General features: G+C 43.6%; 1 protein-coding gene across 2 annotated transcripts in view; it reads right to left on the reverse strand.

The window, feature by feature from the left end:
* Positions 1-12,624, reverse strand: part of LOC6598466 (irregular chiasm C-roughest protein) — a 43,199-nt gene extending 30,575 nt beyond the window's left edge. The window contains exon 1 of one of the 2 annotated variants that reach the window (XM_026990410.1): positions 12,608-12,624. In XM_026990410.1, coding sequence (XP_026846211.1) covers positions 12,608-12,621 — 14 coding nt within the window. In that variant the 5' untranslated portion in view covers positions 12,622-12,624. Of the gene's footprint in view, positions 1-10,484; positions 10,628-12,607 lie in introns of those variants that run through there. The other variant, XM_026990411.1, reaches the window with a different exon arrangement.
* Between the last annotated feature and the right edge of the window lie 1,616 nt (positions 12,625-14,240).

Raw genomic sequence — 14,240 nt, forward strand, 5'->3', positions numbered from 1 at the left:
ACGGAACAAAACAATAGAAAAAAGAGAAAAAACGTAACGAAAGCGCGACATGGTACGCTGATAAAAATGACAATTGATGGGCGTACGTGGGCTCATTGGGGCGTGGGCAATTGCTGAGTTATGTTTTATGACAAATGGGTTTCGCCTGATGCTGCGGGGGTGGCTGCGTGTTAGTGGATGCTGGATGGTGCAGCACGCCCCCCCCGCGATAGCCCGAAATCTGGTGATAGAATATTGCGCGAAGGGAACCAAAATTTCAGTTTACAATTTTGGAAAACTTGAGCAGAAGAGCTTCATCGATATCTTGGATCGCAAAATCTAATCGTATGGCAAAAATGTTTGAGAATTTTTGTTCCAACCCCCTTAGAATCTCCGTAAATATTTTAGGGCATTCCCGGATTCCCTAATGCCACCAGCTCACAAATTTGCGATTTGCTTACGTTTTTATTTGCCAATTTTTTTGGTTTTTTCTGCTCGGCATTCATATTCAACATTTTTGTCCTTTCTGTTGTGCTCGTGGGTCGTTCTGCCTGTTGTTGTCGTCGCCTTTTGCTGTGCCAAGCATTACGTGTCCTGTTTAGCTAATCAGAGCCATAACACACGCACTCGCTCCTCGAGACTCTGGGCCCTCCCAGGAGACAATGGGAGGCAAGAGGAAGAGAAAATAAAAGGAAGTGCCTGCCTGTGTGTGTGTGAAACGGAATAAAACGAAATGAATTTGCGCTTTGGCTGCACCGTCAGTCGGGGCGGATTGTCAATAGTATGCAATTTAAATAAATTGAGTGTTTTATTGGGTTTTCAATTTAACGTCAACCGTCAACCGCCAACCGTCAACCGCCAACTGTTGCCCCTTACCGCCTGGGCATCCCCAGGGCAACAATCCCTACCATCCCATCCGTCACACTGCACCGCGCTCCGCCCCTCGCCCTCCACCACCGCTTCCGCCCACATTGTTCCTATTAATCATCATCAATTGTGTGCGGCGGCAGCGGCGGTTTGGCCTGGACAACAAGTTAGAACATTTTTCACAAGCGAAATACCATTTTGCATATGCCCTCGAAAGGTGGACGCGCTATTGTGGGCAGGTTGCAGGTGGCCAGCAATTAAATTCAATTTTTTCTGTACTCCAAAATCCGAATCGCCGAAAATTAGGCAGCGTAAAATTTTCGAAAATTATGTAGCCCGTGATGGGCATGTAAAGTGCGGGGATTACTGTCTCGATTAAGGGTTATTAGAGAGGTGTTAAGGGATTCCTAATCGATTCAATTTCGGTCGAGTGCACAAGGAATATGAATGAATGAATCGTTAGCGAACGGCAGAAAACCACAGAGAGTGCAGAGTAGACACAGAGGAAAAAAACGCCATGAAAATCGAATAATTATACCCATAGATTTTCATCGAGAATTAAGTAAAAAATAAAGTTTTTTACTATTGGTATGAAAATAAATATATTTACTACCAATATAAAATATTAAACGTATTTTTAAGTATTTTATATTTCGATTACGGGCTTTTGAATACATTTATATTTAAATCAAAGTGAATTATATTTAATTTAAATATGATTATATATATTTCTCTGACAAGAGTTTTCGGGGAGGGTAGTGTTCTATCTATCTATAGATACGATCACGCTGCCTTCTATACAGTTTCCTATCATTTATTCGATATTATTTGTGTGTAAGTGTTTCTTTATTGTACGAATCGGATGAGTGTGTTTTATAGATCCCAAAGGAAGTATCAATCTGCGTGCCCCGCGGCCTGCCTTCTTTATGTTTATTTTTATTTTTTTTTATTTTTTTTTGTTTTTTATTTTGTTTTGTCATCATTTAGCGGCGGTAGTGAAATGTGTTCAACATATAAATTCATACCAATTCATTAAAACGAACAGCGAAAGCAAATTAAAATTTGTCCTGCGGCATTGGCAGGACATGTGCATAGGAAGGACAATTGTTGCAACACTGCAACTGCAACAACTGCAAGCAACAAAAAAAAAAAAACAACAAAAAACTGTTCCCATTCCCATTTTTCTGATGTTGGTGTTTTTTTTGTGTCTGCTCCATGTTGCATTTAATTTTGAGTAAATAAAAGTGTTATTTTTTTTGTTGTTGTTTTGTTAGTGGGCGTGGCAGTCCAAGTGCAACAGGAAGCTGGACATCCTCTCCTCTCTCTCTGACAGAAAGCTTAATAATTTACCCGAGTGTCCAGACAGCAATAAAAAAATTGTTGTATCATTATAAATATTTAACAATTGTGACAATGGTCGCTGCTAGGACCAGGCACACACACACAGAGATACAGATGCAGATACAGATACAGATACAGGTGCACACACACACGCACTCCCATACGGCGACTGGCCATTGTCCTTTGTGCTCTGTGCTCTGTGCTGTGTGCGGCCTGCATCCTGTTCTCCACACAGCTGTAATTTTCACACGCTTGTTTGGGCTGAACAAAAGCAGCAAAAAAAGCAAAACAAAACAAAAATAGCAACAATAAAAATTAAAATCATCAGAGCACAAAGCAAAAGCAAAAAACAAAACGTTTGAAAGGATATTTTCACGGCCCCGAAGCACGCTTTAAATACCCTTACAGATCCTGCCATCTAATGGAGAGTCCTTCCCTCTCTGGCCCTCCAACTGCCAATCAACTCAAAATCGAAATACCCTCTAAAAGGGCATATCCCAACATCCATTTTGTCGCGAGTCCATATGGAAGCATTGATTTTGTGGGACGGTGGTTTCCACCCAAAAAAAAAGGCCCAAAGCTCATTAAAAAATTAAGAAAGAAATGAACATATAAATTGTATTATCCGAGCATCTGTCTGGCAAAAACCAGTGTCATTTAAATGGATTCCAAAGAGTGAATAATAAAATAAAACACATGCCGTAAATGAATCAAATGTGCACCCAAACTATGTGTACAGGATATTCCACAAAATACTCATACTTCAAGAAACGAAATCAAATGATTCAAGATAACAACAATGCATCGAAAAGTTGAATACATTTGAGGAAACCTCTCCATGCTCTAACTTCAATAACCCTTTGAGCCCATTGGTCTCTCTTCTGCCAATGAGAACAGAGACCACAGGAAGACAGCACAGACCCTGGAAGATACGTACACATACGAGTGCGAGTATTTTTGTATATATTTTTCCTTCGAGCTGAGCCAAAAATAAATAAATTTCGAGTTATAAACAAAACAAAAATCGAAATCCTTCCCTTCTTCCTCTTCTGCTAAAGGGATGAAATAGCTGTGGGAAGAGGGGGCAGGCAAGGAGCTATACAAATGCAAAGAATTGATGCAGAATTCAAATAATTTTATGGCATATTTAAGTGTCTGCATAATTTTCTCTCGGCTTCACAGTTGCAAAACGAAATGTCTCTCGTATTCCGCCTTTCCACCGTTTTTCCAGTGTGTGTGTGTGTGTGTGTGTGTGTGTGTGTGTGCGCGCTAGAGATGAGCACGTGATTGGGTTACCAAATTCCAATCGAATCGAATCGAATCGAATCGAATCGAATGTGGAACGGAATCGAGTGGAGTGGAGTCTCTGCATGGAATATCTTAGGGCTTTTGCTGAAGCCTCGAGGTTTCCCCATCGCATTCCAAGCAGACAGAACATCATAGAGATGCGAGTAACGGACAGCTCTGGGTTGGGCAGCAATCAGCTTTTGTCACCCTGCTCGAAGAATCCCTTTAAGCCTTTACTGTTTTCTTGATTTTCCTAGTCCCCGATTTGGGCCTCTCAGTAATCATTGATTCGGTATTCAAGATGTGACAATTGCGGAGCCTTGTCCAATGGATGGCTCTCCAATTGGCTTCAAGCTGGACCATAAATACATAGTTGCTGCCGGCGAAGGAATGGCTCCTTAAATTCCCTTAGCTGTTGGCTTTTGAGGTTTAAGTTTTGCGGTTAAGCTTTCATGTAAAAATGCTCGGTTTTCCGTTTTCCATCTCTAGTCTGCGGTTGAGTTCGGTTCTCTCTCTCTCTCTCTTCTCCTCCTCTGGGCCTTTCCCGCTGACCCAAACCGGAAAAAACATTCATTTTTCTGTTCTGTTTCTATGCCTGTGGGTTTGTCTGTGTGTGAGTGTGAGTGTGAGTCCTCTTTCTATCTGTGTGTGTGTGTGTGCACATGACATGGGGCACAAAAGGTTCAACTGACTGTAAAACGCTTAAATTGATTTAAATGCAAAGTCGACCCAAGAGTCCGGCCCCGAAATGAATGAATGAATGACCAACCGAATGACCAAATGAATGAGTGAGTGGAGTAAGTGATTGGATAGTCAACGGGCAACGGGCAACTGGCAACTGGCAACAGGCCCCCCCGTATACGCTCCACCAACCGCATTCATTTGGAATAGCTCGTCCCGTCGTCTGTCCCTCGTGGTAACAGTCAGCTTCTGACTGGCTTCATGTGCCACTATTCAAACCATAGAAGGGATTATCTTGGCATTCATTAGATGCTCGGCAAACAAAAAGAATGAATACATAGTTACATATATTCTTGATCAGGATCAACAGTCGCTAAGCAATGCTCTTGATAGTCATTCAGACTTAACGCGGACTAATCCCAATGAACAACCAACGAATGGTCTAACACTCGACCCTCCTCTGTAACATGCCTGAAGCACGTATGTATGTATATGATGAAGCCTGTATGTATTCCTAAGGCAGGAAGAACCATAAGGAACATCAAGAGTTCTACAAGTTCTTTCTGTTTCTGTTTGCTGTACAATTTGGGATCTTGATCTTAAGATCCTGCTGCAAGTGTTACTGGATGGGTTACTGGACTTATTGGACTTGATTTTTCTAGGCCAAAAGTCTCTCGGGTTTTGTGGCAAGGGACTCTACTCACAAGTTTCCTGCCCGGCTGTAGGCTGAAGGTTCCACCAATGATCAAGATCCCGTCTAGATCCAGTTTCTAGAGCACAGCCTGCACAGGCGATCCTGCAGTCCGTTGTAGATCTGAGACGAGACTTTGCTAGAGAGAGATTGTGCTGGAGGGGGTCCCCCATCAGTGGGAGATGCGAGATGGCCGGATGAGAGGCACCACTCAAAAATTGTATATGCAAATGAAGGCAAATAACACACCCAAAAAGCATAAAAAACAGAATGATTCTGTTCCTCATTTTGCTTCTGTTTGCTGTTTGGGTAGCGGTGCGGGTCAGGTGGAAATGGTCACGCGGCCCGAGGACACGGCCTTCAAGCCGGCCCCAGGTCACCGCCCAGCAGCACTCTGCTTAAGGATGGCTTAACCTAGCCGCAGGGGGCATTGCGGATAGAGAAGGGACTACTTCCATTTTGAAATCCCCGCTAAAGATATGGCAGATATGGATCCAGGCATCTACCGAAAGTTGGATATGTAAGGGTATCCAAAGTTTCGGCCACCGAATCTAGCTTTTTTTTTGGTGGGCATTTTCTTCTTTCCTTTTTGTTTGCTATGTATTCCGTGACTCCTTCCCGTGACTGGGCCTACGAATTGAATTATTAAGCATGCTCGCCTCTCCTCCTTTGGCGTTGGCGTCGGGGGAAGTGGGGGCGTGGGGGCGTAGCCCGCATTGAGCAGGTCATTCGAATGCAGAAGGCGCCCGGGAGCCTTTTCGGTGCGATTTTCTGCCCAAATGGAAGCACAAACTCCCTCCGGCAGAAAAGCCGAACAAGAAACAAAAAACCCAAAACCAAAACCAAAATGATAAAGCAGGATTCCCCCGTAAAGTGAAACATTTCCCGGACATACGGTATGGCCGGGAAATAAATGCGAATTAACCAACGTGAAAAGCCCATTCGGAGCGAGATGTTAAGCACAAAGAAGACCCTGGCTCTAATTACAAGTAAACCACTTTAAAGTTGTTTAATTTTTAATAACTTTGCACTCAACAAGAAGCAGAGTAAGTAAACGCCGAGCGTATCCAGAGGAGAGAGTTTTTCCACAACAGAAGGATACAGCTCCAAGGGAAAAAAAGTCCCTAAAAAGAAACGGAATAGCTGGAACTTTCCTTGATGAAAGCTGCACCATGGACCATCCGTAGCACACCATAAATTATTATTTGCAATCTGTTCGAATGGTCTTGCACTTAGTTTAAATGGGTTTTTCTTTACATTTGGCCGCACTTTTAATCGCTTTCAATTACAGTTAATATTTGCCTTGAATAGAATCCACATAATTCCATTAAAAACCATTTAAAAACTCTTAGTTCTTGCTATGGGAAATTAATTCAATTAAATACTGCAAACATCAGACGAAAAACAAAAAAAAAATTTGATATTTATTGAATAAAAATATATTGATCGCAAAACTTTTTCCCCCACTTCTTTTGAAAACTATACGTAATAAAAAAGGAAGCAAACTTCTGACGGCAAGAGGACTAAATGACAATGAACCTGGCTCCTTCGGCTCCTTCGTCCACTTCAAACACTTCCAAGTTGACCAAAAACTATGCCCTTTTTTTCTCCCTTGGCCTATTCAAGGGGCGGCGCGCCTGCGGGCCCATTAAACAAAAGGGCAAAAGAGAAAAAAGAAACACCATCCGTAAATATATATATATATAAAAAAAATTACAAACAACGACAAAACTTTTCTAATCTAAAAAAGCACAAAGGCAAACACCACTGAAGGAGCGGTGGGCGATGGCTGGCGGGCGGGGCCATGCCTTACTGGAAGGTGAGTGGGAGGTGGGGGGTGCTGGGTTGGTGGAGTGCGAGGCCAAGTGCAAAATAAAATTATGGCATTAAATTTTCATGTCAATTACAAACGGCGACAGAACCAGCAACAACAATGGCATCCAGCATCAAGAGCCGAAACCGTTGATACCCTTACAGATGTATCCCCACTAATGTTTCCTACCAAATAATATTTAACCAAAGACCGAATGTTTCCATAACTTATATTTGTTGTCAGAGTCATGGACTTGCAAAAACTCTTTCATATAATAATCGTATCGAATATATTACGAACAAATATCTGACCAAAATCATTGTACTTTTCATTTAGGGTACCATAATGTAGGTGGAGAAGAAAATAGGGCGAAACGAAGGCGCCTGAGTGCGGGGCAAGGCCAGCTTCTTGGCCATAATAAATGACTCCCCCTCCCCTTCTCCTTCCCCTTCCCCAGTACCATCTCCGCCCACCCACGATGAAAGCAGGTGTCAAAAGCAAGTGGCACACTTGCAATTATTGTAGCACAGAACAGAGCAGAACAGAACAGCCACAGAAACGGCTGCGAACACGAAATTTAAATGAAAACTCAAGAAAATGCACAAAAATATGAAAGATATAATTTTCGAGGGGCTGGGGCTGGGGAAAAGCTTCTCCGACAGTTCCTGGAAACTGATGTAGTTTGGGGATAAAGGATATTTGAAGCAAGCACAGACGAAGCCCTTTTTTTATCAAATATGTAGATCCTTTTGAACCTATATTAATGTCCTCAAAACAGTTGAAAGTATTTTTCACAAATTTCCTCACATCTCGTATGTTTGTCGTTAGCCCCTTTCTGCCTCTCGCTTTCTCTACCATTTCTTTTCTAATTTCACTCTCTTGGGGACATTTTCCCACAGTCGGGCTGCGACTTCTGCCTTTGTCATATTTTCGGTTAATGGTTTCATTCTGTTCCATATTTGGCACATCTCTTCCTCTCCCTCTCCCTGTCTCTCTCTCTATCTGTCCTACTCTGTATTGTGGCATTCCTGTCTCATTCTATCTGTGTGCTTCTGTCTCTTTCAGTTGGAGCAAAGTTTTTGCGCTAGTTTCTTGTTTATTTTGCTCACTTTTTTTCACTCGCTTCACACACTTTCGGCGAAGAGTGGAGGAGTAGGAAATTCAATGAAGGAGAAGGAGGAGGCACCAGAACAGAGTTAAAGTAGGTAACAAACAAGTAAGAACGATATAGAGTCGATTGACTCGACCATGAAAATACCCATCTATGGGTATGGGTGTTATATGGCTGTTTCTTGAGGGTCATTTCAAGGGATATTCGAGGAACTCGGGCTTGCTGTTCTCGATATTTGTTATCGTTATCGTTGCCTATCGTTGGATATTTTGGCTATCAATATCCGATGCAGAATGGAATACCAGACACCCTTGTATCCACAAGTACATCGAGGTATTGGGAAAAACTTTTTCGACTCTCTCTCTCTTTCTCGCTCTGATTCGCAGTCGTATTCCTTCTTTTCGGGCAGCAGGCAGCACCTACTTTTGGGTGGAGCGAAGTAGAGAGCTTCCAGCATTTTTTCGCATTGCCGTTTATTTTCCTTTTATTTTGTTGGCCAATTTCCGGTAATTCAGTTTTATGCAGCAAACTTTTCTATTTTTCCCACCGCCTCTCTGCCTCTGGCCTCTGCCTCTCCCTCTGTCTCTGTCTCTCTCTGGCTCTCTGCTTCCATCTGCCATTTTCGTTTCGCATTTATAAATAAATATGTTTTCTGGTGGGGGTACAATAAGGCGGGGGGAGGACTGGTGATCCAAGGTCATTGAGATGTGTAAAGTTTTGGCCATTTGCAGTTCGGGCCAGGCAACAAATGATGATGAACATTTTTATGGGGGGGTGTGGGGGCCAACAGTGCGTTTCACGACCTTAAGGCAAGTAAGTAGTCCAAATGGTGATTTCTGACATGTTTTTGTCATAACTGAGAGTGGCAGAAAGTGACTCCTCCCATCCCTCGTTGCCACTGCCTTTGGAATATGTATGTATCTCCACTTCCACACCGACTCTAAATTGACTTTGATAATTTTCACTTTCACAGCATCACACTCACAGCCTCCCCCTCCCAACCACCGGATCCACCCTGCCAAAATGCCGACAGACTCCTAATTTGATTAGAAAAGTTTCAGCTTAAAAAAAAGACCCCGAAAGGAGAGCCAAGCAATGAAGTCTTCGGATGCCGAACCATTTGATACCCTTTGAAACCAGAGACTGTTGATTCTTTGGCCTCTGTTCTGGATGATCAAGAATAGGTGCAGATATGTATATCTATTCTTTGCAAATTACCCTCTAAAGGGTGCAAAGGATGAAAGCAGTTTTTGTGACTTGAAAAGCATCGAGAGGTAGCAGAAAGAAAAATGCAAAGAGGGACATATTTTTGGTCTGGTTTGTTGAGCGTTTTCTCTCACTCAATCAACCCCCTGCCCGTGCCCCCGCCCCTGCCCGTGCCCCTGCCCCTACCCATGCCACCACCCACTCTGTTGTTCTGCCATTTACCCCTTGGATTCTCTCGAGTTGCTTTGTTGTGGTCTTCACTTGAAAAATTTGATTGGCAAACAAGATTTTTTGTTGGTTTTGTCATTTGGCAATTGGCTAAAAGTTTACCGAGTGTTCACAGATGGCTGGAGAGGTAGATGGTGGGGGAGAGTGGTGGTATCCAAGGTTAGAGAGTTTAAGCAGCAATTAAATTATGGCACCCAACCCCCCGGCCAAATCTTTGCAGGAAAAATCGACAAGGTGGAATCCTATGAGCATTCCATTGATCGGAATCCACAAAAATGTCAAACAGCTTTCTCCTAAAATCGAAAATCTCGAAGCTCAATGTGTGCGATAAGAATTTTGTGGACTTCTAATTGAAAAAAAAATTCTTCAAGAATTTTTGTCAGGAAAATACACACACACACAAATTTCGACTCGATTTTGTGGTGTTTTTGCAACAAAAATGTGCAATATGAAATCAGGCCAGTAAAATATGTATGTATTTATCAAATTAATGAAATAAATAATTGATAATTCACTGAACAATTTCAATGAAAATTAAACAAGAAACAAAAAACATTTGACTTGATAAAGTTTTCGTTTGATTTACTTCGGCTTCTGCCAAGTGATTTATGGGTATACGGAAATAGTTGACCCAGTTAGGGGGAATTATTTGCCAGCAAATTGAAAAGAAACTTCCGAAATTTGCAGCTTTGAAAGATGTTTTATTTATTTACATTTAAATAATTAAATTTTTTTTATTCAATGGGGAAACGCAACAAAGTTGGGAAATAGGCCCAGAAGAAATTTAAGTTAAGCCAAATTGCAGGATAATACCAGCAAACCTTTGAGATATTTAATCTATCCAATCGAAAATATTGCAATTTATTTTATTTAGATTTCAATTGGAAATTGGAATATTCTACTGAAGGTGGAAATTCAAAGTTCATTAGAGTAGGCCTGCCTGTCCGGAAGCGAAAGGCCCCTCTTACCCTCCTTACCACCTCACACCCACACCCACACCCACCGCATATTATCGGCCCTCATCTGCAGACTCCTGCAGAGTCTATGGATGTCCAACGTCTTGCGTCTTAATTGACTTGCAACAGTGTTTTTTTCAAGTCATTTTGCATTGATTGATTGATTGATTGATTGACTGATTGGATTGGATTAGATTTCGCTTTCAGAGACAGAGAGAGGGCGAGAGAGAGAGAGCCCCCTTAAGGTGCAGCCAAAAAGTGCGAAAGTGAGGTGGAAATTCTGGTGGAGGGGGGGGAAGGTGTTTGGGCACTCGAAGAACTTACCATAAAGAAGTGTCCAATGTTTTGTGGGGATATTTGTTGTTCTTTTGTTTGGAACAATAGACGGGCGGGGAGGGGGGCTTACGGTTTGGCCTTGGCAGGCTCTCGGGGTGCGGGCCCGCAGCCTTTTGGTGGGCAACCAGCACCTCTTTCCCTTTTCCTTTCTCCAAAAAACGGGTTTCTTCGTTGTCCCCTGTTGCGGCCAGTTCCTATACTTCTTTCACGTCTTGGAATTGGAGGCTTCGCTCTGAGCTGTGCTGTGCTGTGGTGTGCCACTTCTCCTACTCCTCTATGAATTTCTTGGCTTCTCGCAGGTGCAATCGCGCGTCGGATGCTGGACCGGTTTTCACAGGAAGCTGGACAGGCTGCTACGCTGGTACGCACACACAAAAAAATCTTTAATTTATTTTAATTGCGATTTTCCTTTCGGTCATTCGGCACGGCACATTGATTATAATTTATTCTCGATTTATTTTTGTTGCACTCGAATTTGCACAGGCAAAAAATTAGAACTCCTTTTGAATTTACCCAAAAATATACCAAAATTTCCCCCAACAGTTAGAATCCAGGGGAAAATCACACAAATAATGTTTGGAGCGTTTTGGGTGGAGCGGTATGTCGCGGCGGTGCCGTTATATTTTAGATGTGTTTTATGTTTTGTTTTTCTTTTTTTTTTTAAATATTTTTGTTGCTCTTCTGATTTTTATTTTTGTTGATTTGGAGTTGGAGGGAGAGAGAGAGAGAGAGAGGGAGCGGGGCGGAGTGCGAGTGCGAGAGCGAGAGCGAGCAAAACCGAGACAGATAACCCAAGCGAGCGCGACCTGTACGGGTTCTGTGGGTCCGATAGCTCCGATAGTCGCTGCTGGGAACGACTGTATGCTGACACGGCGGAACACGTACTAAAAACTTGTTCCACGAAAACGCAGCAAAACCCCATTGGAGTACGAAGTAGCGCTGCACCGTGGCGGGGCATGGCAGTGGCAGAACAGCAGAGACAGCAGAGGCAGCAGAGACAGCGCTGCCCCTGTTAACGGTGGCAGAGGCACGCGCATCGGCATGCAAAACATTTGCTGTGGCAGGGAATCTGTTCCCAGCAGCCTCAAGCCTCCGATTGTGGCGTCGCGTGCCTCCGCTAAAAATACATATAATACCCGACCGACCCGACCCGACCAAGCGCTCTCTACTGTTCGGGGCGGCTCGTCGTGTCGCACGGGCTGTACTAAAAAATGAAACCCGATTTGTGGGGGATGTCCCCCGAGCAGGCACGAGGCCACGAGGCCCAGAACCATACCGTTCGGCAGCCGTGGGGAAACCAGGTCGTTGTCTAGCACTTCGGGTGCCCTGTTACGGATAACAGAAATGGTGGGGGGGAGGACAGTCGCTAACATGACATGACTCTGTTTATAGATAGTGTCCCCAATCCCAATACCATTTCCATTCCCACTCCCACTGTCTCTGCCACAGCCACAGCCACAGCCACTGCCACTACCACACTTCCACTTCCACTTCCATTCCCGAGAGCGGAGTCAGCTTAAGTGATATTATACTCTGGCATAAATTAGCCATCGGGTCCAATGCATTAAAATCTTGATTGGTGGCCAGCAGATGCAGCCGAAAGAAAGCAGCAGCAGCAGCAGCAGCAGCGGTGGCGGTAGCATGCCTACCTCTCTCCCCCTAGCCGGAAGTGCCACACAAAAGTGACAGCAACAGCTCCACCATTGCCCTACATATGCATATGTATGTGCCATGTGTGTTTCTGTCTGTTTCTGTGTGTGTGTAGAGGCTGTAGAGGTACACCCATCCGTCCATCCATCCATCCATCCATCCATTCAACCAGATAGTATGTAAATATACATATGTATGTATGTATGTATGGGCATGTACACGCTGCTTGCATGTTCGATCACACGATGGAAAAGTGTTATATGGGAAAGGGAACTCTCTTGACATTGATAAGACAAACTGGCATAAAGAGCTCCACGGCCCCATCCCGGGCCCCGGGAGCGGGAATGCCCCCGAAATGGAGATGAGCCGTAGGCCGACAGCGCTTGTCGTTCCGACGGGGAGGAGCCGAAAAACTGCGATTTAATATACATATCCAGACATTCATATTTGGAGGACCATACCTTCTATATAACATTCCCAAAAAGTCGACAATTTATGAAATCCCTCGTCCGCAGGAAAGAACCTAGGGAAAACAATGATTTCGTTTAATATAGAGTACACCAATGAATATTTATACATACATGTGGTAGTGTGTCCTTCCATATCTCAACAGTAAGATTATCTGAATGATCTAGCATTCTCCATTCAGGGCAAACACCTGGAAAAAATTATGAAGTTTTAATAGATTATTGAACATTTTTATATAAAATAGTTTTGGGTCGTCGTCGTCGTCCCATACTTGACTCATATCGGCGCGACCGAGCAAAGCGAGAGAGCCAGGGGTTGACGCCCCCTAGTTATTAATATTTAATTTATTTTTAGCTAGTCGGCTTATGTCGATAACTTAAGCTGCAGCATACTCGTAGGATGTTAGCCAAAGCTGCTAAATCAAGATACTGTACTGTTCCCACTCGTTATAGCATTTATTTAAATGAAAGGAAACTTTCAGTTTGCCTTGTTACTTTTAAGGCGCTTAAAGTGGTACCAGAACAAAATTGCCTTGGAAAATATTTGTGCAGCTTTTCAAATTTACTTGTATGCTCAAAACTTCGAAAAGGTCCGGTTTGGATACGGCTTCTTTCTTAGAGTTGAAAAAATCCTTGATATGGAAGCTGCAAGGTGCAAGTGAGAGTTTGATATTTGAAAATTCATTGATTTTTTTGAACATTCGCGATGAAGGTTCTCCGATATAATGATGTGACCAACCGTTGTCGGGCATTTGTCGCAGTCACTGCTGGTTTCACCGCCATCACAGCTGATGAAACTGCATCTCTGTCAGCAGGCCAATTCGCACGAACCTCCTTCCCTGTGTGGGGCCCTGGCCGTGCGATCTCGTGACAAAGCACTTGAAAACGTTTCCCCAATCCGAAGAACTATTGACAATTGCTGGTGTTGGGTGTTGCTGGTGTTGGGTATTGCTCGTGGTGCTGCTGCTTCAGCTTCTTCAGCATGCGATTGGGAATGAGGTTACAAATTTAAATAAAATGCGCATGCAAAAAGCAGAAGAAAAAGAAGCAGAACGATGAAAGAGGAGAAGTGAGGAGGTGTACGGGGTTGGGGGTGGCGGAGAGAGGTAATGCGAAGACAACAACTGTAAACAGAACGGCACAACAAAGGCTGGGCTCATAATTAAAACGAGCGTTCGACTGGCCCAGAATGCAGCGAAGAACTTTCCATGCGCTCAGACTCCCCCCTCCGCCCCTTCCCTACAGCACTCTGACACTCCCCCTCACACACATGGCTCCATCAATCTCTGGCACTCTCTCCACCTCTCTCTCTCTGTCTCTCTCTCTCTCCGGGTTGTGCGAAATGTTGCCCCGTACCAAAAACAAGAAAAACAAAAAAGAATCGTGGTTCCAGCAGCCAAGTAAAAATTTACGAGTAACGCCTCCTGGAACAACACACAAAAAACCAAACAGGAAAGATTTCTGCTAGCCGAAGATTGTTATACCCTTGCAGATCGATTGACGTAGCTTTGAAGATAGACACGATTTTACAACCACTTTGGTTCGAATTTGGTCTTTGGTTCATCATCAGAGCACTGAGAATTCTTATCCGACCGATTTGATGGGACAATATTAAGGATTTACCGCT

This window comes from Drosophila persimilis, unplaced genomic scaffold (assembly GCF_003286085.1).
Source record: "Drosophila persimilis strain 14011-0111.01,24,50 unplaced genomic scaffold, DperRS2 tig00000579-arrow-pilon, whole genome shotgun sequence".
NCBI classification, from domain to species: Eukaryota; Metazoa; Arthropoda; class Insecta; order Diptera; family Drosophilidae; genus Drosophila; species Drosophila persimilis.